At 38.5% G+C, this 26,266-nt stretch overlaps 1 protein-coding gene across 1 annotated transcript in view; it reads right to left on the reverse strand.

Moving 5' to 3' along the window:
- Positions 1–4,506: 4,506 nt before the first annotated feature.
- SDR16C5 (short chain dehydrogenase/reductase family 16C member 5) overlaps positions 4,507–26,266 on the reverse strand; it is a 47,523-nt gene continuing 25,763 nt past the window's right edge. Inside the window, exons 4-7 of the mRNA XM_063130746.1 lie at positions 23,348–23,447; positions 21,154–21,298; positions 17,030–17,155; positions 4,507–5,096 (exon numbers count right to left, since the gene is read on the reverse strand). Coding sequence (XP_062986816.1) covers positions 4,955–5,096; positions 17,030–17,155; positions 21,154–21,298; positions 23,348–23,447 — 513 coding nt within the window. The 3' untranslated portion in view covers positions 4,507–4,954. The remainder of the gene's footprint in view (positions 5,097–17,029; positions 17,156–21,153; positions 21,299–23,347; positions 23,448–26,266) is intronic.

Consider the following 26,266-nt stretch of genomic DNA (forward strand, 5'->3'; position numbering starts at 1 on the left):
GCCGGAGCTCTCTGGGCGGTTCACAAAAATTAGTTTCTCAGTCCTAACAATAAAGTTTCATTTCTAGAGTGAAGCATGAAATCATATTTTCTCAAATAGTTGAAAATGGTTTGTTCCATCTTGTTAGCCTCTCACAATTAGCAAGCGCCAGAGGCAAAAGATGTATTATAAAGGTGAGAAGTGGATATTCTGGAAAACAAAGTTCAGCATTTGACTACTGAACATATATATACATTCTTCTAGTTCTTCTATCATTTCCTGGTTACTGAAGTTGGAACAATGCTTCTTTTTGTTGCCAATCACATGGCTCTCATTAAGAAAGCTTTGCTTTTTGTTCTCTGAAGAGCAGAAGCTTGTATTTAGAAAATTGGAGCTATTTGAAAAGTTTAAATACCTCCAGTATTGAATGTGCTACTAGTAACCTGAGAGAAGGTGTAACAGACTTTTCAGAGTTTTCATCAGTTTAGTTTCACAATTTCTGTGCTTTGAAACAAAATGTCATGCTGTATGAGGTGACACTACTGGATTGCCATATTCTAATCATGTTTGCAATGTTGTTTCTAAAATCGATTGAGACTCTACAAAGCATGTGATGGAAAGGCTGTACCGCTAGGAGGCGATTATGCTTGATAAAGAAAAATATTTTGAGGAAAGATTTGAAAAGTAGCAGCTGAGAAAACACATTTGTCTAGGACTACCTTCCCCAATGTAGTGCCTTCCAGACATTGTGGAAAATAACTCCCAATATTCCTATTTATTGGTCCTGCTGGCTGGGGCTGATGGAACTTGAAATCTAAAGCATCTGGAGGGCACCAGGATGGGGAAGACTCTGCTGGTAGGAAGTTAAGGGGAAGCATATGTATCTTTTATTTCAGTGGTGGGAGTAGGAGTGCTATTCATGCTCCTATACTAGTAGTCTGGAAGAAACTTACTGTGTGAACTTTCCTCCGCCTCTTGTTCCGTGAAGGTATGGATTTAGCTTTACTGCTAAATCCATGTCTCAAATGGCTGTTCAATTGCTGGGAAAAATATGGCAACCTCTGTTGATGGTCTGGCTTTTGCTCAGCCATAGATCTGCTTCCAACCCCTAATATCAATTAGGAATAGATTTTTTTTTAATTTTTTGCAACACTGGGTAACCATTGGCTCATATTTTAAATCCAGTTTTAGGCTGGTTTCTCAGTCTATATCTGTGGCTTGGGGAGCCTGTTAAAATCCTTTTTGAAGGCAAACGTTAGCCCTCATAAATGCACATAAATAAATGCACATATCATGTGGATGTTTCTTAGTAGTGAACAAATGAATGGAATACAGTTGCATTAATTTGATTACATATATATCTACCCTACATGGTTTTGTTGTTTATTCGTTCAGTCGTTTCCGACTCTTCGTGACTTCATGGACCAGCCCACGCCAGAGCTTTCTGTTGGCCGTTGCCACCCCTAGCTCCCCCCAAGGTCAAGTCTGTCACCTCCAGAATATCATCCATCCATCTTGCCCTTGGTCGGCCCCTTTTCCTTTTGCCTTCCACTTTCCCTAGCATCAGCCAGGGTTTCCTGTCTTCTCATTATGTGGCCAAAGTACTTCAGTTTTGCCTTTAATACCATTCCCTCAAGTGAGCAGTCTGGCTTTATTTCCTGGAGTATGGACTGGTTTGATCTTCTTGCAGTCCAAGGCACTCTCAGAATTTTCCTCCAACACCACAGTTCAAATGCATCTATCTTTCTTCGCTCAGCTTTCCTTATGGTCCAGCTCTCGCAGCCACAGGTTACTATGGGGAATACCATTGCTTTAACTATGCGGAGCCATGACCCTAGTATCTAGCTCATCACTATTAGCAGCAGAATGGTGGTCTACATGGACTTTGGGCTACAAAATAATTCTTAGGTTAAAAGAGAACCCGTAATTGCCAGGAACGAGAATAAAGTACAGGGTGTGCGGAAAGAAGCTGAGCATTAGAATTACAGAATGCAGCGTCACATAACCTAAATTTTCTAAATTATTTATTTATTTATTTAAAATATTTATATCCTGCCCTATATCACTAAGATCTCAGGGTGGCGTACAGATAAAAACATACTGTATAAAACAATAAATATACACAGTTAAAAACAAATTAAACCATAATCCAAGTTAAAACAATATATAATTTAAAAGCAATAGATGCAGTTAAAACAGTTAAAACAATGTGCCAGTGAGTTTAACCATCAAAGGCTTTGTTAAAAAGCCATGCTTTTACTTGGCGTCGAAATACAATCAATGTTGGCGCCAATTGGGCCTCCAAGGGGAGGGCATTCCACAGTCGGGGTGCCACCACAGAGCAAGCTCTCTCCATTGTCCCATCATAACGTATATGTTGCATTGGTGGGATGCGGAGCTTCTTGATGTCAGCAATGAATTACATGTTCATTTGTCACTCACATCAGTGTATAGGTCACATCTAGTCAGAGTTCCAACTCCTCCTTGTGGAGAGAAATGTGAGTAGAAATTGAAGTTGGAAGCCTTTCAACAATTTTGCTTTCATGTGTGTGTATGTGGATGAAGCTTAATTTTCAAGTATGTGGGATCAGATGAGCTGGGAGGACTTGGGGATCTTTGGTCAAACAGTTATTTCCTGTAGCCAAAGGACATAGAACAAGTCATTTTTTTAGTAAACAAGTTTTTGTACTTGGAAAAAACAAGCAGTAGGGCTGCCTACATGCCGTGTTCAGAAAATGGACCTTAGGCAGATATTTAAAAAAACCTTGTCAGTTTTAAACACATTTCACAGGTTTACATTTCTCCGTATGCAACCTCAGAAAATCTAGGTGCTTTACTTTTCAAGACGAGAACAGCATTTAAAGTGTTAACAGCCCAGCTTAGTTTGCTATACAGACACAGTGGCTTTGGCACTTACCAAATCATGCAGGGGTACAGGAAATGCAACTAGTTCACTCTTCTTATTCTTGATATCTGTAAGGTCCGTTGTGGAACTGCTAGGATGCATATGCCAGTTCCAGAAGGAGCTTGTACATATTGCATATGTTGCTGTATACCAAACCTCAAGAGGGCTCTGGTTCACTTGAGAGATCTTGAATACAGTTACAACTCTGCACCAGAGTGCATCACACTTTTATCGGTATCATTAAGTATGGGATCTGGCAATAGACCAGTGGAGGGCAGTGGCTCCAATGTCAGTGGGATGGTCAATCCGCTCCACATTTCAGTCAGAACGCCAAAGGAGCTATTCAAGGTGCAGAAGCACTGTAAAAGCACCTTGGATAGCTCCTTTGGAGTTCTGACAGAAACCCGGTGCAGATTTACTGCCCACTAAAACTGGAGCCACCAGTTTCCCCTGCAACAGGCTGAGCTCTGAGGGAAGTCGTCATACAGCAGGGGGATATGTTGCTTACTTACCAGGAGGCCTCCACAAACATGCAGGGAAGTAAACGAGAGCCCTCTAGAGGCTTGCCATGAAACAAGCGCATTTCTTCACAGGGGAAAATGTGCAAGGTGTACATCCACCAGTGTAGGGAACACGAATGCAAAGCAGTGCGGCTTCTCCTATACCCAGTATATGGTGATACCTGAAACTGCTTCTCTCCAACGAATGGTTCATTGACAGTTAATGAAGTTACATTGACTCCAAATATGAGCCATCTAGCTAAGGAGATAAAGCACACCTAAAACAGAAATGAATAAGCATTCATATATAAATCTGGTGACAAAAAGAAGGTTCGGGCCACCAGATACTTGGAATGATAAGAAATAACTAAAATGCTAATGCTCTGGGACTGATTAAAAGTATAATGTTCAATATTTCTTAATTGTTTTTGAAGTAGTGTCTTTCAGTGAAACGGTTGTAGTTATAAATAGGAAACACTGTTGTTGTTTTTAAAACCAGCTTTGGTACAGAGGAGTCTGCAAAATATTTAAAACCTCTCTTCAGATATTAGCATATCAAGTTGAAAAGATCAACTCTATATAAAACACAAACCAGAACTTCCCACAATGAAAATAAAGCAGCAACTCCTAATTTGAAAAAACAAAACAAAACAAAAAACAACTCACTGTTGCTAATATGTAGCATACAGTGGTGGAAATGGGGGTGCTGAAAGATTAGTACAGTCATCGAACAAATCCAGAACAAAAGTACTTCTTCACAGAGCACATAGGACTTCTTTTTAGTCTGTATTAAAATGAGTACATTTTTTCTCAAATGTATGCACTTGTGTTTGCACTTTTCAAATGTACACATTTTTTACAGGTGGCTTTTTCCAATGAAAAGCATTTTTTTCTGCAAATTTCCCCAAATATACGCATTTTGGACAGTCTTTCCACATCCCAGTGGGACTCACGGCTCATGCAACGAGGAGACAAAGGTTCTAAAATCAACCCAAAGTATTTTGATGTCTAATTGCATTCTGATTTGTGTTCAGGTATGGGAAATACATTTCTCACCCATCCCTAACTATAACCTTCCTTAGGCTCTTGGGACAGAGAGAATAAAAACAAATAGGAGAGACATTTATCTATTACATATTTTATTTGATCAGTTATTGCTCTTCCCAATTCACTTTCACCAATATTATGAGCATTAACAACGTTTAAATAATCTCTCAGGTATCTTTAACTCCTGAAATCATATGAGTTAAGAAAAGCATAACTTCAGTATTGTCACTGTTTGTAAAAAGAAAAGCTATAGAAACCTTAATACAGTAAAATACCGTATCAAAGAAGTAATTTTATTGCAATAAAACTGTTGATAAGCCATATATAATAGAGGCACTGCAATGTTAAAATTAGTTGTAATTAAAGTCACTTATATTTCGCTATCAATGGAATTTGGTTCTAAAGTAGGTTTTACTTCTTACTTAATGACTCATCCCAGCGTTGATGTTTTTGGCATAAACATTCAGAAGTCTAAGTCTTCATCATGAACAGAGTTCCATAAGTTTGCTTTTCAGTACACAAGTCAGTTAAGGGAACGTGGAGTTTTTGTTCCTGTTTTCTGATGTTTGTCTTCAGCCTTCTTTGTATGACCTCTGAATGTATCCATAACAGTGAAAAGCCCCAGATACTCTGCAGCAGGAATAAAGGCTTTTGTAGAAAAGATACTAGGTAGAAGGAAGAAAGAACAGAAACCATCAATGGTTAAACTTCAAGAGATACTCTCCCTGCTTTATTCCCATTATTTAATTTAGGATCCCAGCTTTCATCTAAAAATGTAAAGCTCAAGATGGATAAACATTAATTCATAAAAACAAATTTAAAAGAATACAACAATAGGAAAGTTAAATGGGACAACTTGGCAGACAATTTAAATCTCATTCACCATATAATCTATACAGTTTATTTATTATTTATTTATTTATTACATTTCTATACATTTAATAAAAAGTCCACATATATATGCCAATTATTATAAATATATGTTATCATATTGTTAAATATGACCTGGGTAAGTTAACAGAATATTAGAGATCTAGTGAAAGGTGGGAGGGGCTTGTGTGTATGAGGATTCTGAGGTTTTAAAAGGAGCGAGCAGACAGAATTCAGATAGGGATTAGGAATTGAAGAAGATACATCTAGTGAGTTGGGTTTTGGAAACAGGGTTTATAATGGGTAGAGTAGGTAGGTAGGATAAGACCAACTATAGTTTAATTAATAACCACATCTAACTCTTCTTGAATTTAGTGTTTTTATTTATTTATCAATACCAAATCTCCTGTGTTGCTTTGTTTTATTATACTGCCAGATAACAAAACCTTTTTCCGTGTTGCTTCTCATGTATTGGATACAACAAACCAATTAATTATAATGGATGTCTCCTGACCCAGAGTAAAAGGGGCTGAAGCTTTATGTGTCAGTGAGGACACCAAAGTGGAAGCAGATGTCCTGAGGGGCTACTCAGTTTCAACAAGTGGAAACTGGAGAGGGTATAACCCGGGACAGGAATGTCACAGTCCACCTAAACAAAACAGTCTTCACCAGATGACAAAAATGAAAAGTAATGGGTCCAGAAGAAAGATCCATGGAAGAGGGATCCAGTCAGGCAGATGCACAGAAAATGCCTTCTTACACATTCCAATCAATCTTTGATCAGCTAGTGTTGGGAGACAAATGATGTGCCTCTCTATCAGGTTTTAGTTTGACCATGGTTAGTGCAAAAAGAATTTTCAAAGGTTGTCATGGTTAGTATGAATAGAAGTGGGGGGCAGAGCCTGGCAGCCATGGTACCGGTAAGAGTTTCGTGAAGCTTTAACCAGTCAATTATCTCTCTTTAAAAGGGCATAAATCTCAAATGAATATGTTGGAAAAGGACTATGAATACTAATTGTTGGTGTTGATATTTGCGAAAGTGGAAATGAGATAAGGAGTGAGAAAATTGATGCGGTCTTGGCTGGTGGAGCAGTCTCTCACGGAGTGGAAATCGAAAGTGAGCTGTCTGTGTGCCGGGACTGTGTAAGCTGCTTGTTATTGTAATGAGATTTCACAGCGAACGTTGACTTGATTTATGGTGAATCTCACTCCTTATTGGAGAAGAATAAGTTGTTAATCACCGGAATTACAAAGAGATAAAAGCACCCTGGGCAGGACTGACAGACTGTGCAAAAGTTTTTTGGTCAAGGAAAAAACCCAGTAATCATAACCTCCCACGCCTGGAGAACTTGGCTTCGGAAGAAGTGCAGGGAGAGACAGAGATAGCAGCGGCAGACCTTAAAATGGCGGAAGGTGGCAAGGCACCAGTTGGCAAGGAGCCAGCCACCATGGCTGAAATTAAAAGTTTTATATTAGAAAATAATGAAAGTATCTTCAAGAAAATGGATCAACAGGCAGATAGATCAGATAAGCGAATGGCAGTGCTAGCTGATAAGATTGCCCAGAACATTAAAAGTATAAAAGAATTGGAGGCAGGAGCAAATTTGATGGAGAAAAAACAGGACCTTTTTGAAAAAACTTCTAATGTGCAATTCCAGGACCATGAATTAAGGCTGATCCAATTAGAAGACCAGAATCATCGTTTAGCACTACGCATCAAACATCTTATTCAAGTACCAGGAGAAAACTTAAGAGATATAATCCTGCAATGGTTCAAAGACATGATGCCTGATTTGGAAATAGAGGACTGTGATTTGGACAGAATCCATAGAGTGGGGGGGGCAAAATTATAAAGGAGCTAGTAGAGACATTCTGGTGAAATTTGGCAATTATTATAAGAAAGAGCAAGTTATGAAGAAATTGAGATCCATGGCCCTGCTACAATATAAGGGTAAACCAGTGCAAATTTACAACGATCTTTCTCAGCACACACTTAATTGGAGACGCAGTGTGAAGCAGATAACATAAATACTAGTGAAAAAAGCATTAAAATATGCGTGAGGCTATCCTGTATTTTTAAGATTTACATATGGTGGGGGGGAGCACAGAGTAACCTCTTTGGATCAGGGTAAAGAGCTGCTGAAGAGCTTGGGTCTGTATGATGATGCAACTTTGGCTGAAACAGGCGGGGGGGAAGTGAGGCTGGGGCATCTGGGATATAACAGAACTGATAATTGCATTATGAGATAATTGTAGATGGAATTGTTAAAGTATAGAGACCTTGCCGGCCAGGCGAAGCACTGCCTCCCCCCTCCCCCCTAAGTAGATGGCCGGAGTGATAGACTTGCGGGGATATGGGGGGGAAGAGGTGGGGGGTGGGGTGGGGGGGAAGGGGGGATGGAGTGGGTTGGATTAAGGGATTTGAGGTTTTTTTTTATGGTGTTTGTGTTTTTATGTATATGAATTTGAGTTACAGAGCACAAGGGATCGGAAGAGACATCAAAAGGGTGATTATGGATAAAAAATAAAAGTATCAACACTCAATGTTAAAGGTTTGGGGGCAGTCGTGAAAAGGAGGAGAATAGAACAAATGCTAAATAAAGAAGGATCTGACATAATTATGTTGCAAGAAACACATCAGGGGTTCGATAATGTAAATCAGCTAAAAATAAAGTGGTCAGTTTATTATGAAAAGTCATTGGGGACTTCAAAAAAAATGGAGTGGCTACTTTGATTTTTTAAAAAAGTGGATTTATATTAGAAACTATAAAAAAGGATGACAATGGTAGATTCCTTATGATAAAAGTTCAAATTGAAGGTAAAGTATATACATTAGTCAATGTTTACGCCCCAAATGAGAGACATAGAGAGTTTTTTTATAAAATTATTTAAAGAAATAGAAGAATTCAAGGAGGGGTATGTTATCTTAGCTGGGGATTTTAATATGGTTGTGGACAATAGATGGGACAGGTCAAACCCCACTAACGTAGAAAAGAGAAATAATATCACTATAATGAATAAACTAGTAAAAGAAAATGACTATGTGGATTGTTGGTGTTTACTTAATGCGGCTAAGCCTGGGTTCTCATATTACTCCCCAGTTCATCATACATACTCCAGGATAGATCATATATTTGTCTCAAAAGAGTTTGCAACCAAGATTTGTAAAATGGAAATGGGGGTAATAAAGGTAACAGATCACGCATTGTTAAGTTTAGAATTTACAGTTAAGAAGAATTACAAAGAAGCGTATAGGTGGAAAATGAATACAAAAATATTGAAATATAATAAAGTGGTAGAAAAAATTCAGAAGGAATTGTCAGAGTCCTGGGAAATTAATGAAAAGGGAGGAACAGCAGGGTCAGTGGTTTGTGACACCATGAAAGCTGTAGCAAGAGGAATTTGTATTAGAGAAATGTGTAACTTAAGAAGACAACAGTATTCAGAGCAGGAGAAGTTAGAGATAGAGATTAGGAGTTTGGAGGAAGAATATTGGCAGGGTAAAAATAAATATAAATTAATAGAAATACAAGCTAAGAAAAAAGAGCTAGAGAATATAAATATAGAACAGGTTCAGAAAAACATAATCTATATGAAAAGAGAGTATTTCGAAAATAGTAATAAAAATTCTAGATTGCTTGCCAGACTCACACAAAAGGAAAAAGCGAGAAATGGGATAGGAGCATTGAAGGATAATCAAGGGAATTATTGTCATACAATGAAGGGTAAAATAAAAATGTTTCAGAAATTTTATCAGGAATTATATAAGGGTAAAGATATCCAAAAAAGGAAGTTGGAGGATTATATAGAAAGGTATATAAAGAAGGGAATAAAAATAGAACATAAAGAGCTAATGGAGAAGGTAATAACTCAAAGAGAAGTTGAAGATGTAATCGATAATCTGAAAGTGGGTAAATCACCGGGAGCAGATGGCTTAGGATCAGAATATTATAAGGTCTTCAAAGGGTTTTTAGTTCCGAAATTATTGAAACTTTATAACGCTATATTACAAGGAGAGAAGATACCAGAATCATGGGAACATTCATTGATAATATTAATTACAAAACCAGATAAAGATTTGACTATCCCTGACTCATATATTATTATTATTATTATTATTATTATTATTATTATTATTATTATTTATTTATTTATATAGCACCATCAATGTACATGGTGCTGTACAGAGTAAAACAGTAAATAGCAAGACCCTGCCGCATAGACCTATTTCATTAATAAATCAAGATGCTAAATTTTTTTCATCTATTTTGGCGAAACGGTTAAATAAATTTATATCTGAATATATAGGAGAAGATCAATGTGGATTTGTGGCGGAGAGGCAGATGCATAGTCTAGTGGGAAGAGTTTTAAATGCAATATATGTGATAAAAAAATCTAAGATCAAGGCAGGAATTTTGGCATTGGATGGCTTTAAGGCTTTTGATTGTGTGAGCTGGCAAGCATTAAAGATTATTATAGATAAAATGGGATTTGGAAATAAATTTAAAACCATAATAGAACAGTTATATTCCCAAAATACAGCTGTAGTGGTGATAAATGATGGACTCACCGATAAGATACGACTAGCCAGAGGAACAAGACAAGGATGTCCGCTCTCGCCGGTCCTGTTTGTAATGGTTATGGAAGTATTGGCGAATGCAATAAGAGATGATGGAGAGATAGAAGGAATTGGTGATGTAAGAAAAATAAAATTGAATATGTTTGCAGATGATACCCTATTGACTATTAAGAACCCAATAAGAAAAATAGATAGAATTAAACAACAATTGAGAGAATTTGAAGAAGCTACTGGATTAAGAATAAATTGGTCCAAATCAGAGATGATTTTGTTTAATTATACTAAGAAGGAAGAAAAGGAATGGGAAAGAAAGGGAATAGAAATGAGAGTTAAGGAACAGATTAGATATTTGGGAATTAAAATTACAAAAAAATTAGATAATTTAGAAAAGGAGAATTTAACGAGGTTAAAAAAAAGAGGTTTTAGCAAAATTGGAAAAATATAAAAGATTAAATTTATCATGGTTTGGAAGAATAGCATTAATAAAAATGAAGATTTTAGCAAAGATTAATTTTGTGTTTAGGATGTTACCAATAAAAATTTCAGAATTAGAGATAAAAAGTTGGCAAAATATTATAAACAAATATTGTAGCGGAGATAAGAAAGCGAGGGTAAATAAGAATAAATGGTATTTAAGCCAAAAAAAGGGAGGAATGGGTCTCCCAAATATAAAACTATATTATGTAGCAAATAGGTTAAGATATATTGTAGAAGCAATTATAGGAGTAGGAGATCTAGATTGGATGGAGGATAAAACCATAAGTAATGTAGAGATGAGGTTGGAAAATGTTTTTTTTAAGGAAGGAGGGAGAAAATGGGTGGAAAGTATAGATAATCCGCTCCTGAGGTCTTAATGGGAAATTTGGAGTAAATTTAAAGGGGAGCTGCTTCCGAGCAACTCTCCTTTGTCACCGGTAATAATGTTAAAGAATTTCCCGGAGGAACTGAAGGGTAGATTAAGTAAAATATTAAAAGAGAAAAATAAAATGAAATTAAAGGATTGGTTAAGAGAAATAAATACAAGAGAAGATATGGAAGAGCTTTTAAAGGAGAAAAAATTAACTTGGTTAGAGTATAGGCAATTAGAACAGTGGAATAAAAAGTGGATTAGAGAAAATAGAGTTTGTAGAGAAATGACGAAGTTTGAGGAATTGATAGTTAAAAGGGAAAAATGTAAGGGAGGAAGTTTAGCATTAAAAGGGTTAATGAGTGAAATATATAAAATATTGCTAGAGGAAGGGCTAACGGATAGTGCAGGGGAAATGGTATGGGAGACAGATTTGAAGGTACAAATAGGATGACAGAGTTGGGAGGGACTCTGGAAACAAAGAGTGTTGAGAAATATGTCAGTGAGAATAAAAGAGAACTATTTTAAAATTTTGTGGAGGTGGTACCTAACCCCAATTAGATTGAATAAGATAAATAATCAGCATTCAGCAAACTGTTGGAGAGGATGTGGGGGAAAAGGAACGTATTTACATATGTGGTGGGAATGCAAATATGTACAAAGATTATGGAAGATGGTGTTTTTGGAAATTGAAGAAATAGTGGGAATGAAGATAGAACAAACACCAAAAATTGCATTACTATATGAAGATTTAAAATGTGGAAAAGAAATTAAAGAATTAATATCGAGTTTGCTGACTGCAGCACGATTGATGGTAGCTAGGAACTGGAAGATTCAAGGGGAATATTCTATTGAAGAATGGTACAAAGAAGTATGGGATATAGCTATTAATGATAAATTGACTTGTAATATTAAGTGGAGGAAAGGTATAACTAAAATAAACGAGTTTGAAGGAATTTGGAAACAGTTCCTAATATTTGTGTTTACTAAGGGAAGTGGGAAACCGCCAGCAGAAGACAGTATGAGATTTTGGAAGCAGGAATAGATGGTGGGTGCACTTATATGTTAAGAATGATCATGATTATGTTATGATATGTTATGTTATAGTTAATATCTAATCAATATATGTATTCAACACTTACTCAACAAGTATGTAGTATGTTGTTGTTGTTTCTTTATTGTAATGGTGTATGTTTAATTATGTGGAAAAGCAATAAAAATCAAATAATAATAAAAAAAGAAGTATGAATAGAAGTGAAAAAGAGGTGGCTTGCAGATTTCTGTGAAAAAGAATTGTCCAGAGAGGCATTCCGTCAGATATTGTGGTCCCAAGCTGTGTAAGGCTTTATAGGTTAAAAGCTATAGGTTTAACCTCTAGGTTATAGGTTAAACCAGCACCTTGAATCGGACTTGGAAACATACAGACAGCCAGTGCAAGCGGGCCAGAGTCAGTCTTATATTTCTGGACCTCCTGGTCCCCGTTATTATTCACGCTGCCGCATTTTGCACAAGCTGCAGCTTCTGAACCAACTTCAAAGGCAGCCCCATGTAGTGTGTTGTAGTAACCTACCTTGTACACATTCCCTGGCCTGATTTTTTTTTTTTTAATTTTTTTTTACCCCATTTGCACAGAAGTCGAGCCTGATTTTTTTTTTAAAAAAAAAAGTGTTGGCGAACAACTGAAAGCCTCTACAAAGTGCCCCTTGGGCATAGATTGTAAGCCTATGCGGCAGAGTCTTGCTATTTACTGTTTTACTCTGTACAGCACCATGTACATTGATGGTGCTATATAAATAAATAATAATAATAATAATTGGTGGAGGGGCTGTTCCTGCAGCATGGGCAAGATTACATGGGCAGAGCAGCAGGCATTTCTGCCTCTCTTGCCAAGCAGCTTGTTCACTGGTGCCTGCAAACCCTGATGGGTTAGAAGTGACGAGTCTGGAAGACACACCAACCCACTGTGGGTTGAACAAGCCCTGCAAACACGCCAGCCTGTGGGAAACTGTCCAAGCTGGGATGACAGGACAGCCCACCGTGGCTTGTTTCATGATGGGTTGTCATGTTGTCATGTCGTGTCACTCCAGTTAATATGTTCATGATCCAGAGGTCTTGAATTGAAATTGCAAGAATGACCTTCTGACAAGTCAGACCATTAGTCTACAGAGCCTGTTCTCTCCATCCTATTTCCCCAGTCTAAATCACTTTACCCACCACAGCTACTGTTGCCTCTGAAAGGCACATGCACCTATTATTTCCCCCCTCCAGGGACACACAGCATGGGGAGAGTAAATTAGCAGCCCCTCTCCACTCTGCTCAATCAAACGAGTGCCCCCCTGAACAGCAGTATTGGAGGAACACTTAGGGTGACCATATGAAAAGGAGGACAGGGCTCCTGTATCTTTAACAGTTGTATTGAAAAGGGAATTTCAGTAGGTGTCATTTGTATATATGGAAAACCTGGTGAAATTCCCTCTTCATCACAGCAGTTAAAGCTGCAGGAGCTATACTAGAGTGACCAGATTTAAAAGAGGGCAGGGCACCTGCAGCTTTAACTAGTGTGATGAAGAGGGGATTTCACCAGGTTCTCCATATATACAAATTATACACCTTGAAATCAATGCGGTGATCACTAGAAGCCAACATGGATTTGTCAAGAACAAGTCCTATCAGACTAATTTGATTTCATTTTTTGATAAGGTAACCTCCCTTGTGGACCGTGGGAATGCTGTGGACGTCATATATCTTGACTTCAGCAAAGCTTTTGACAAAGTGCCCCATGATATTCTGATTAACAAACTAGCTAAAAGTGGGCTAGATGGAACAACTATTAGGTGGATTCACAGTTGGCTACAGAATTGGACTCAAAGAGTACTTATCAATGGAACCTTCTCAAACTGGGGAGAGGCAACAAGTGGGGTACTGCAGGGATCAGTCTTGGGCCCAGTGCTCTTCAACATTTTTATTAATGATTTGGACGAGGAGGTGCAGGGAACGCTTATCAAATTTGCAGAAGACACAAAATTGGGTGGGATAGCTAATACCCTGGAAGACAGAAACAAACTTCAAAGTGATCTTGATAGGCTGGAGTGCTGGGCTGAAAACAACAGGATGAAATTTAATAGGGATAAATGCCAAGTTCTACATTTAGGAAATAGAAACCAAAGGCACAGTTACAAGATGGGGGATACTTGGCTCAGCAATACTACAAACGAGAAGGATCTTGAAATTGTTGTAGATTGCAATCTGAATATGAGCCAACAGTGCGATATGGTTGCAAGAAAGGTCAATGCTATTTTGGGCTGCATTAATAGAAGTATAGCTTCCAAATCACGTGAGGTACTGGTTCCTCTCTATCGACTGGAGGAGGGCTAACGTTGTCCCTATCTTCAAAAAGGGCAAAAAGGAGGAACGTGGGAACTACAGACCAGTCAGTCTGACATCCATCCCTGGGAAAATTCTGGAGCAGATTATAAAGAAGTCAATCTGTAAACACCTTGAAATCAATGCGGTGATCGCTAGAAGCCAACATGGATTTGTCAAGAACAAGTCCTGTCAGACAAATTTGATCTCATTTTTTGATAAGGTAATCTCCCTTGTGGACCATGGGAATGCTGTGGACGTCATATATCTTGACTTCAACAGAGCTTTTGACAAAGTACACATGACATTCTGATTAACAATCTAGCCAAAAGTGGGCTAGTTGGAACAACTATTAGGTGGATTCACAGTTGGCTACAGAATCAGAGTAAAAGAGTACTTATCAATGGAACCTTCTCAAACTGGGGATGGGCAACTAATGGGGTACCGCAGGGCTCAGTCCTAGGCCCTGTGCTCTTCAACATTTTTATTAATGATTTGGACGAGGAGGTGCAGGGAACGCTTATCAAATTTGCAGATGACGCAAAACTGGGTGGGATAGCTAATACCCTGGAAGACAGAAACAAACTTCAAAGTGATCTTGTGCTGGGCTGAAAACAACAGGATGAAATTTAATAGGGATAAATGCCAAGTTCTACATTTTGGAAATAGAAACCAAAGGCACAGTTACAAGATGGGGAATACTTCGCTCAGCAATACTACAAACGAGAAGGATCTTGGAATTGTTGTAGATTGCAATCTGAATATGAGCCAACAGTGCGATATGGCTGCAAGAAAGGTCAATGCTATTTTGGACTGCATTAATAGAAGTATAGCTTCCAAATCATGTGAGGTACTGGTTCCTCTCTATTCGGTCCTGGTTAGGCCTCATCTAGAGTATTGCGTCCAGTTCTGGGCTCCACAATTCAAGAAGGACGCAGACAAGCTGGAGCGTGTTCAGAGGAGGGCAACCAGGATGATCAGGGGTCTAGAAACAAAGCCCTATGAAGAGAGACTGAAAGAACTGGGCATGTTTAGCCTGGAGAAGAGAAGATTGAGGGGAGACATGATAGCACTCTTGAAATACTTAAAAGGTTGTCACACAGAGGAGGGCCAGGATCTCTTCTCGATCCTCCCAGAGTGCAGGACACGGAATAACGGGCTCAAGTTAAAGGAAGCCAGATTCCAGCTGGACATCAGGAAAAATTTCCTGAGTATTAGAACAGTACGACAATGGAATCAGTTACCTTGGGAAGTTGTGGGCTCTCCCACACTAGAGTCATTCAAGAGGCAGCTGGACAAGCATCTGTCAGGGATGCTTTAGGGTGGATTCCTGCATTGAGCAGGGGGTTGGACTCGATAGCCTTGTAGGGCCCTTCCAAATCTGCTATTCTATGATTCTATGATTCTATGAAATGACACCTACTGAAATTTCCTTTTCAATACAACTGTTAAAGATACAGGAGCCCTGTCCTCCTTTTCATATGGTCACGCTAGGAACACTAGTGTTGTGAGATTCAATAATAGCCCTCACATATATCATAGAATCATAGAATAGTAGAGTTGGAAGGGGCCTATAAGGCCATCGAGTCCAACCCCCTGCTCTGCATCTTGGTCCTTAGTTGCTCCTCCTGCCTTTTCTCGGCTTGTGGTCAAAATAATGTGGACAGAATAATGGCTTGTCACAGTAACAGCAAAATCCAATGGGGTACTTGTGCCCCACTGATTCCTTTCTGCCCCAATTCCCTTCTACAAGCGGTGGGTGCTGCCCATTCTGTTGAGGAAGCGGGACTTAATCAAGGCAGATTTAGTGCTTCCTTGCAGGAAGCCCTGGAACATGCCAGGAAGCAGCTCAGTGGAGCTCCTTTATGCAAGCTCCACCAACTTGCCTCCTTCCAGAAATGAGCATTTTAGCTCTTTTCAGTTTGTCCCAGAAGTGTTAAATCACTGTTGTGCTTGTGGTAGGTGCCGCTTGCACAATGGAATTGGCAGGGCATAAGATAAAATATTGTGAAAGTAGTCAATGGTTTACCAAGTCACTCTATAGCTCCAAGCAGCAACAAGAGTATGAATCAACTAATGCATACTACAGTCCATTTCAATGTGGGACATAGGAAGCTGCCTTATACTGAGTTAGACCATGGGTCCACTAGCCCAGTATTGTTGACACTGACTGGCAGTGGCTCTCCAGGGTTTTAGGTAAGAGTTCCCCAATTCCCCCTACCTGGAGATGCTGAGCATTGAACCTGGGACCTTCTACATGCAAAATACATACTCTACTACTCAGGCCTAATCTACACCAAGCAGGATATTCCACTTTGAAAGTGATATATAGAAGGCAGGAGACACACTACAGCTTTATAGCAGTATTGAAGTGCACTGACAACTGTTGGGGCCCATTGACACATACCATATACCGGTTTCATACCGCTTTCATAGTGCAATATTCTGCTTGGTGTGGCTCCTGCCTTTATATACCGCTTTCTTAGAGGGATTCCACACGTCGTACTGAGGCCGCTTCTATGCGACCCCAGTGCGACCCCAAAGCGATCGTGTAGCTTGCCTTTCCAAGAGACGAGGAAGAGGCGTCCTTGCCGCCGCCACCCACCGACCTCCTCGCTGGCCGGGTCGGAGAGCTCGGCGGAAGAAGGCGGGGTGGAGAGCTTCCCATAGTGCAATATCCTGCCTGGTGTAGATTAGGCCTTAGTTACTGCCCTTCCCCAACAAATGTTAATGTCATAGAAGATCCTGGGTCATCCCTCATGACTGCAGACTGGATGACTAGTTCCACTAAAATACTGCGTGAGTTTTGTCTTCGGGCAAACATTTTTGATCTGTTAGCGCAAAAAATCTTTACAATTTTAAGTTTCTTCACTGGTTGTCACACTTCAGAGCAAGAGACAATGTGAAATGGATGTAAAAGGAAATAATTTTATTCTTACCTTTTCAATGCATACAAAAAGTATAAGCTTCGTGGCATTAAGATATATATATCATTCCGAAGAACACCAGACACAATTCTTTCAGCTACATATTCTGGCTCTAGAACGGGCAGTAAACTTGGCCACCTGATAAGAAATATGAAAGAACACTTTTAACAGCCAGACCTTCCCTGCTGATAGTATTAATTTCAAGTAAGTAGTTTTCCAAATCTGTGTCCATGACCAGATTATAAAAGCAAGGTATACAAGATATATTTACAAAAACATATAGAGAACCACGTGTATATAAACAAAGACATAGATCTGCAACAGAAAAAAATGTTAGCACCGTTTCCTGCAACTACAGTAATTGTGTCGGATAAACAGTAAGATACATAAAAGAGATTATCTCTGCCAGGAAATTTAGGTAAAAAAGGCACGAACGGTTCTTTCCTAATATCCTGATACAAATTGCAGTAATGCAATATAATTAATACATGAATTACAGTCTCTAAATCCACTGAACTGCAGGGATAACAAGATTGCAATGAAGTTCTTTATTGAATCCCTTTTTAGCATGGCAGATGGTAAAGCATTTAAATGCAATCTGAGGTTTATAAACATAAGCAGTTCCTAGATAATTGCCCCCTTTGTTCTCAATTGGGAATTGAATGCCAAAAATGAAAGAACAACTTTGAGCTGCCAAGGATATCAAATTTTGCTATTCAATCTTAACAAAAACAAAACCCAACAACCCATCTTTTGCCTTTCCCTTGCCCAAAGAAAGAAGTTCAAATGGAGAAATACCTATTTCCATTATTTTACAGCATTCAACCAGTTATTTTTATAGAAGTTTTGTTAAATCATAGAACAGTAGGAAGAGTCCTGTTAGTCAAAACAAAATGTAATCCATCTAGATAGTAGACACCCAAGCTATACATATTAAAAAGTTTAATCCAGTTTCCAAGCACAACCCCACATTTGCCACACGCCCAGTAATCCCAAGAATTATTCTGAGGAAAAGTGATAAACCTTTCAATCTCATTATCCAAATGGCTACTCCATGTAAGAGCTGGGTAATAATCTTAGCATGAAATACCTGTAAAGTCATATATATATATATATCTATCTCAATCAAGCACTCTTTGAAAAATAGAATTTTTGGAGCGCTTCTAGGCTATTATGTGCCAACAGGAGTGCATAAAATCTCTGAAGGTTACATTTTAAAGTATGATGAAAATAAATGCCAGGATACTTATAATAATATAGTTGTTCAACTGGATTTCCATTGTGAGCCCAGCTATATAATTCTCTCTGTTCTGAAAAGATTAAGATCTTGGCTTTGTATAATTTATAACCAAATTAGTAACGTCACAAAAAAGGCCTTCAACAAATGATATGGTTCTAGCTTTGACTGTGACAGTAAGAAAGAGCCTGCGTTTGGACGATTATGGGGGCGAGAGAAGTAATGGTGGCTACTTCCCCCACTAATGCTGCAACTGCGATTTGTATAATTACCCAACCATGCAGCGGGGTGACTTCTTGCTCAAGCCACAACCCGTAATACAAGCCATGGGTTGTGGCATGAGTAAAAAGCCACCCCTACTATACACCACGCCGGGTTCGAACAACACGGCAACCTGCCTTGCATCATGAGTAATTATGCAAATTTCTGTCCTGCGTGCAGTAGGGGCAGAGAAAGAAGCCATGATGGCTTCTTTAGCCCCTGTGATCATCCAAACTGAGTGAGAGTCATCAGCATATGTTATATTTTTAAATGTGTTATATTTTTACATCGTTACACTGCTTCTGGTTTTTACTTTGGTTTCATTTTGTTTTAAACTTTTATATTTATTAAAGTTTTATATTTGTTCATGCTGTATTTGGGCGTTTAAACTTTTATGAACTGCCCAGAGAGCTTAGGCTACTTGGAGGTATATAAATATAGTAAATAAGTAAATCAATCAATAGGTTATACTTCACATGAAGAATCGCACAACAGGCAGACTCTGAACAAGTGCAGATGCTTTCGGCACAGAGGTGAAATTAAGGGAGCTGGCTCTGCTGCTCAATGTCTGTACATTCAAAACTGTATGACATATAGGGATTTAAGAAGCGGACCATATGGCACTCGAATTATTTCCCCAACTGTAGTCCATTATTGTCTATTCTAATGCCCTCCAAGGTCTTAGGCAAAGGTCTTTCCCAATCCTTTTAACTGAGAGTTGTCAGTGATTGAATCTAGCATGTTCTACCTGGAAAGTATGTGCTCTGCCTCTAAGCCATAGTCTGCTCAAGAGCCCTGCCAGAAAAGAGAGCTTGAGATATGCAGAAATCGTTCAAGACAATTTAATCCAAATGTCTATTTCGCAAATACATCCATGATTCAGAGGTCCTGACTTGCAATAGTAAGCTGTCATAATGACTTTATACCAAATGAGATTATTTGCTCATCTGTCCTTAGCAATATTTGGTAGTAGCTCTCCAACATTTCAAGGGGAGGTTCTGCTACTTGAGTTAATTAACTTGAATATGCTGGGATGATTGTGGGACTGCTGCATTAAAAAACATGTCGATTTTACTACACGGGGCAATTATCTGTGTGATCATCCTGGGTTCGTCCCTGCCTGAGCACTGGATGCCCTGTGTGGCACAGATGAACAGGTTTGACCCCAGGTGCCAAGCATAATGTAGGTGCCAAGCATAATGTAGGTGCTTGGCACCTACATTATATGCCTTTAGAAGCCAGGTGAAGACTTTTTTTATTCTCCCAGCATTTTAACAGTCTATAAATAAATTTTAACAGTGTTTTAAATTTGTAATTTTGCATTGCTGCTGTTTTTAACTGGTTGAGCTTTTATATTGTATTTTATATTGTGGTTTTATACTGTTGTTTTATAATTTGAATGGTTTTAATTTTTGTGAACCACCCATAGAGCTCCGACTATTGGGCGGTATAGAAATGTAATAAATAAATAAATAGCTGTTTTTATAAGGATAGTGTTGTTTTTATGCTTTTGTCCCTTATCAGGAATGATGGTGCCCCTGTAGGAATATGGAAGTGGAGACGATGGAGCATATCCTTCTGTCCTGTAGCTTTTATAATCAGGCCCGCCATCTTATAATCACCCCACTGTTGAGTAAACTGTCCAGAAGTTCAGACAAATTTTATGTTAAGTTTCTGTTGGAAGAGAAGTCCTCAAAAGTAACTTTGGCTGTTGCTAAATTTCTTACAGTGGCGGCCAGGATTAGAGCTCTCTGTGTATTAGATGAAAGTTGATAATAGCTCTAACTGTATGATTTCATGTTTGATTCTTGTTTTTTCATGGATCTATGGATCTCAATAAAGAAGTATGTATGTTTTTATCCTTTTTATGTTTTTAAACTTTGTATATTTGTTTTTAATGTTTACTGTTTTTAACTTTTGTAAACCGCCCAGAGAGCTTCGGTTATGGGGCGGTATATAAATACAATAAATAAATAAATAATCTTCTCTGTAATTTCCTCAGCCTTCTTGGTAATACTTTCACACCTGTTGTATTAACAGTCTTATTGCTTAACTGGGCAGCTCCTTGCTTCTGATATATCAGAAGAAATGCTTCGGCTTCTGGGCAGTATAAAAATGCAATAATAAATAAGTAAATAAATAAAATTAATAAGCATTTACCACAGCACACTAGAAAGGGGAAATGTGGCATTTCTTTTTCATGTACCAGTAGAAAGGTAAAGCAGTTATTTTGAATAACTGGAACACAGCAACATAGGAAGCACCCTTATACTGAGTCATACCCTTAGTCCACCTAGCCCAGTATTGTCAACACTGACTGGCAGCAGCTCTCCAGGGTTTCAGACAGGAGTTTTTCCTACCCTACCTGGAGATGCTGGTGATCGAACCTGGATCCTCCTCCAAATGCAAAGCAGGAGCTCTACCACTGAGCCATGGCCACCTCCCAAAACACTCACGACTGTGCATCAACCCATCATATACACATTTATTATGCAGAATAAACCTCCAGCAGGACTTGCTTCCAAGAATTGGGTACAAGAACAATTACTGTTATGGTTCAATCCATCTTCATTCATTCATTTATACAGACAATCATTTTAAGGCCATATGCACATATACATATAAACAGTTAACTCACTTTGTTTTACAGCCATCAAACATCCCTGTGTTGATGAAATATGGGCAGACAATTGTGGTTTTCACACCAGTCTTTCCCTGTACCGCCATCTCTAACATCAGAGACTCTGCGAAGCCAACAGCTCCAAACTTACTTGCACAGTAATCTGTAAAGTGAGAGAGAAGTTCAAGAAATATCGTAGTATCATAACATTAGTGTAAAGGAGAATATTTGTTCTAGGCGTGATCCTTTTAGGACATTACACTGTAGACATTTTGGGTTAGGCAGGTGGGTAGGCAATATTTGTTTGTAACCATCAAAGTGTTATTAAATTTCTTCACAACTTAATTTAAAAATTATTAACTCTCTTCCAAGTAAAAATTCCTCTGCTCACTTGCAGCTATTATGTTGGGATTTGAGCCCCATCCAGAAGCTCTCAGCAGGGTGTCCAGCAGCACTAGCCCTGATCAGAGGCCTCTAAGCCAGGGATGCAGAACCCAAAATTAAAAAAATTAAAAGCCCCTGAAAATAAAATAAATAAATATAAAACATTTTAAATAATTTTTTCCCATGTAAACTTGTGGCTGGGGTCTCCAACCTGGTGTACATGAATGGCCACTGATACCACTCTTGGTGCCTGCCAGGTTCCCTCCCCCTCCTGACCTTTATTTCGTTGCTTAAGATTTTTTTACATTTTTTAACTGGGAGGCTGGCTTGCTGCAGTGTGTTGGGTTCAAAAGAGCAGCTTTGTCTTTGGGAGCTCAGAACTCCGTGCTAACTAGTACATAGGTTTTCAGCATTATTATTTATTTATTTATTTATTTATTTATTTATTTATATAGCACCATTAATGTACATGGTGCTGTACAGAGTAAAACAATAAATAGCAAGACCCTGCCGCATAGGCTTACATTCTAATAAAATCATAATAAAGCAATAAGGAGGGGAAGAGAATGCACCAAACAGGCAGTATAAAAGTCAGAACAAAATCAAGTTTTAAAAGCTTTAGGAAAAGAAAAGTTTTTAGCTGAGCTTTAAAAGCTGCGATTGAACTTGTAGTTCTCAAATGCTCTGGAAGGCATAAGGGGCAGCAGAAGAAAATGGACGAAGCCGAGCAAGGGAAGTGGAGACCCTTGGGCAGGTGAGAAACATGACATCAGAGGAGCGAAGAGCACGAGCGGGGCAAAAGTGTGAGATGAGAGAGGAGAGATAGGAAGGAGCTAGACAGTGAAAAGCTTTGTAGGTCAACAGGAGAAGTTTATATTGGATTCTGAAGTGAATTGGAAGCCAATGAAGAGATTTCAGAAGTGAAGTAACATGGTCAGAGCGCCGAGCCAAGAAGATTATCTTAGCAGCACATTAGTTGTTGTTGTTTTGGTGTCATCAGTGCGGCTTCAGGGAAGTCCATATCAGTCATTTTATGCCCATCATGACAGTCATTTTATGAATAGGTGCCACCATGGCAGCCATTGTGTGAAAGTGCCCATGAGATTCTGTCAAAATTCCAAATGTGCCCACCAACCTCAACAGGTTAGGGACCCCTAAGTAGATATGAAAAATGTACTCTGGCACGTTCATCCCTGGTTATGCTTCTATTTCACATTAACCCCCACCTGCCCCCATCCCAGTTATCTTCTTGCGTCAAAATGTAGATTTTAAGTTCCCTGAGGGAGGGACCTGCATTTTTTGCTTATATCAGTACCACATATGTTGATGCTCAATACCATTTAAACTGATGCTACGACAGAAATGGACACATATTGTTTTATTATGGTTTAATTTTTGTGAACTGCCCAAAGAGCTTCGGCTATTGGGCGGTATAAAAATGTAATAAATAAATAAATAAGTCCACTAGGACTATAATAAATTCTGCTATGGCACTTGTTCCAGTTGAAGCCTGCTACGTAAACCCCCAGAGAGTTTATGTGAAAATCTATATGAGGGCATTATTCCATGAAACTTTTTTCACCGAACCAATGCATAGATTCATCCTCTGCCCTAGTCTGTGACTTGTGCTCCTAAAACAGGGACTTGATACTTCCATGCATGGGTCAGGAATTGTGTACAAGGTCAAATTAAGCCTCTGGACTAAAAACTGAATTGGAATAGTTTCCATATGCTCTTCTGAAAACCATAGATTGGAAAGCAATGCTAAAAAAGAAAAAGGGCTATGTAGTTTGTACCTTTAGATTCTGAACATCTGCTGCATACTAACCTGCCAATCCATTGGAACCAACCAACCCAGCCATACTTGCAATAGTCACCAGATGTCCATGATTAGCGGCTAACATGGCTGGAAGAAATGCTTTCACAGTCTATGAAGAAAACACAAGAAGGCAACCAATCACACTATAACAGATGACCATATGAATGTGTGTGTGTGTGTGTGTGTGTGCTACTGTAGCAGTCAAGACAATGAGCACAAGTGAAGAAATAGCCTTTCAGACTTTCACCCCAGCCATGACCTCATCATTGCCAGCCTCTGCTGATACTACTTTAGTATCAGATAATACTATCTCACAGGGTTTTCATTCATTAAAATCATAATTTGAGGGAATGTGTTAAGATTATATAAGGCAAGGTGTTCCCCCCTCCCCACAGCTTCTTATATGCTTTTATTATTAAAATAGTTTACAAATTTTATCAAGTGCTTCCATCGGAATGAGACTATCATAGATTCACAAACTTTTTCATTTTTTTGGTCATTCTTACAATTAACCTAGTCTATTATTTAAATTGTGGAAATTTTACCCTGTTTGCATACAGTTCTGGCAATGGAAACTTTTGCTGTTGTCAGAAGTTGGGAGATTTATAGTAGATGTTAACTTTCTAGCTTTATTAATACTGTTGTTGGGTCCAAAAGTAAATATCAATTTATTTTGCATGATACTCCCTTATTAGAATCAACAACAAAATATGCAAGATTTTTTTAAGCAAACATAATTCCTGTTCTTTCCTAATACAGCCAATCTAAAAAGTTTAATAGTGCAAGTTTGTTGGGTCAAACTCAGAAAATACGAAGTCCATCTCCACCATTTTTCCTGAATTAGCCACTAGGGGGCTCCATCACCCAAACTGCAAGCATTAATGCTTTTCCTTTTGCAGATCTACTTTCCAGATTCTAAATCAAGCCCTTCTGGGAAGTATGTATGCTATAGATTTATTGGAACAAAAAGTCGTATTTTCTGCTTTTTCTTGTGAATACAAATAAAGTATTTGCATTCACAAGATTGCTGAACACTCTTATGAAGTACAGCAAGTCAAATGGCATCACTCTGGGACATACACCTTGCATCGTTATTCTAATGGAGACCAGCTCACGAACCCTACAGGATCATTCTCAGGGGCAAGAAACCCAACGGCCTTCCAGATTTTGTTGGTGCCCCCTATAATCCAGTCCCCACAATATACCCCCGTAATTTTTTTGAGGTCCAGAGATTTTCTCTGCTGATATGTGATCTTGAGGTATTGGATTAACATAATTTCTTGGGTAGACATTCTGACTCTTGCACAAAACTTTTTTAGGCTCTATTTTCAAAACGGTGGACAATTTTCTTTAGGTCACTAGTTTTTGTCAACCACAGAAGTAACTATCTTGTGTTTGGTATCAAATTATAGGTTTACAGGGTCAAGGAGTTCAAAGAATATGTCATTTTAATTGTCAGAGTACTTCTGCCATATTCCAAGATGGTGCTGAAATGTCTCATTTTCTCAACAAAACAACATACGAATGTGATTTTGGCTTTAAACTACAGTTTTTTGGGGGCTGAACAGGTCAACAATGACTAATTTTGATGGAAATGCAGTCCTTCCACCATTTTTAAAAATGCCGCTCAAGCGGCTATTGATATATGCAATCAGTCATTTTTCTGTCTTGTCCAGTTCCATATGACAAAAGTAGCATTAATGTGTGCAGGAAAATACATCACTGGAAGTGGCATGAATGATGCCCTTGTTGAAGCAGAAATTTTTGGCAGTAAAACTATCCAGTCATTATATTGTTTTTCCAAGGGATGATGATGATTATGATGATGATATATTTCGGGGAATGACGGAGAATATAAGACACATAAATAATAATATCAGAGGCAATGCAAACACTACAGTGGAATGCTTTTTGGTGCAGAGAGGACAAATCAGTATTTTTCAAAGTCATTCAAGAGGTAAAAAAGCTGCAGAATGTACTTGACCTAACAGACCAAAAAAAAAAGCTCACAAAATATTTGATGCACTAAATGGGAAGGTCGTATATCTGAGAACCCAGTTAGACGTTTTTGTTAAAGAATGTGGAGAGAAATCTGAACTTTGTAGGTCCTGGGAAATCTTCCTCAAGATAGTTTCACTAGTGAAAAATGTGATTGCTGATGATCATGATGGTAATGATAGTAACTGGAATCTGCATGTTGACACTTCTGAATTTTTACTTCCCATTTTTTGTGAATTTGACTGCATAAATTACCTATAGTATAGTAGCTGGTACCTGGAGACAGTAAAGAAACTGGAGCATGAGAACCCCTTCCTTTACCAAAAATTCATTGAAGGACATTTTGTTGTGAAGGATAAAGAGGGGGAGATTCAGTGCTGTAGCACCTGATATGAAGTTGGAGCAAACCATTCAAAGATCCCAGAAAAGTTCAAAAGGTATTGTCGGGCCTTGATGTCTTGATATCTTAAGACATGGTTCAGTATCAGCGCTTCAGGCAGGAGAGATTTAAATCAAAAAATAAAAAGCTGTCAGACACAATCTCTAAAGTAAAAAAGCCTCACAGAGCCTACCACACCCAAAGAGATAACTAAGAAAGTAATTGCTCAAGCACACAAAGATATAAAATTTGCAAAAAAAAAAAAAAAAAAAAGAGGGGAGAATCAATAGAGAAAATTATGAAATATGATGTACTGCGAACAAACACGCTGTTTGATGTTGATGCACCTACAAAACCAGCAAAACACATTCTCATAGCACAGCTTGAGAAGCATTTCTCCCCTGAAGATTTTGAATTCAATGCATATTCGCCATTGAAAACCACTGATGTAGTTGACTTTATGTCCCAAGTACAAATGGTTAAGATGTCAGGAATGAAGAACTTTGGAGAGGTTGTTAACAACATAGTGAAGGGATCAACATCTGTATGTT

Source organism: Elgaria multicarinata, chromosome 7 (genome assembly GCF_023053635.1).
Source record: "Elgaria multicarinata webbii isolate HBS135686 ecotype San Diego chromosome 7, rElgMul1.1.pri, whole genome shotgun sequence".
Classification (NCBI taxonomy): Eukaryota; Metazoa; Chordata; class Lepidosauria; order Squamata; family Anguidae; genus Elgaria; species Elgaria multicarinata.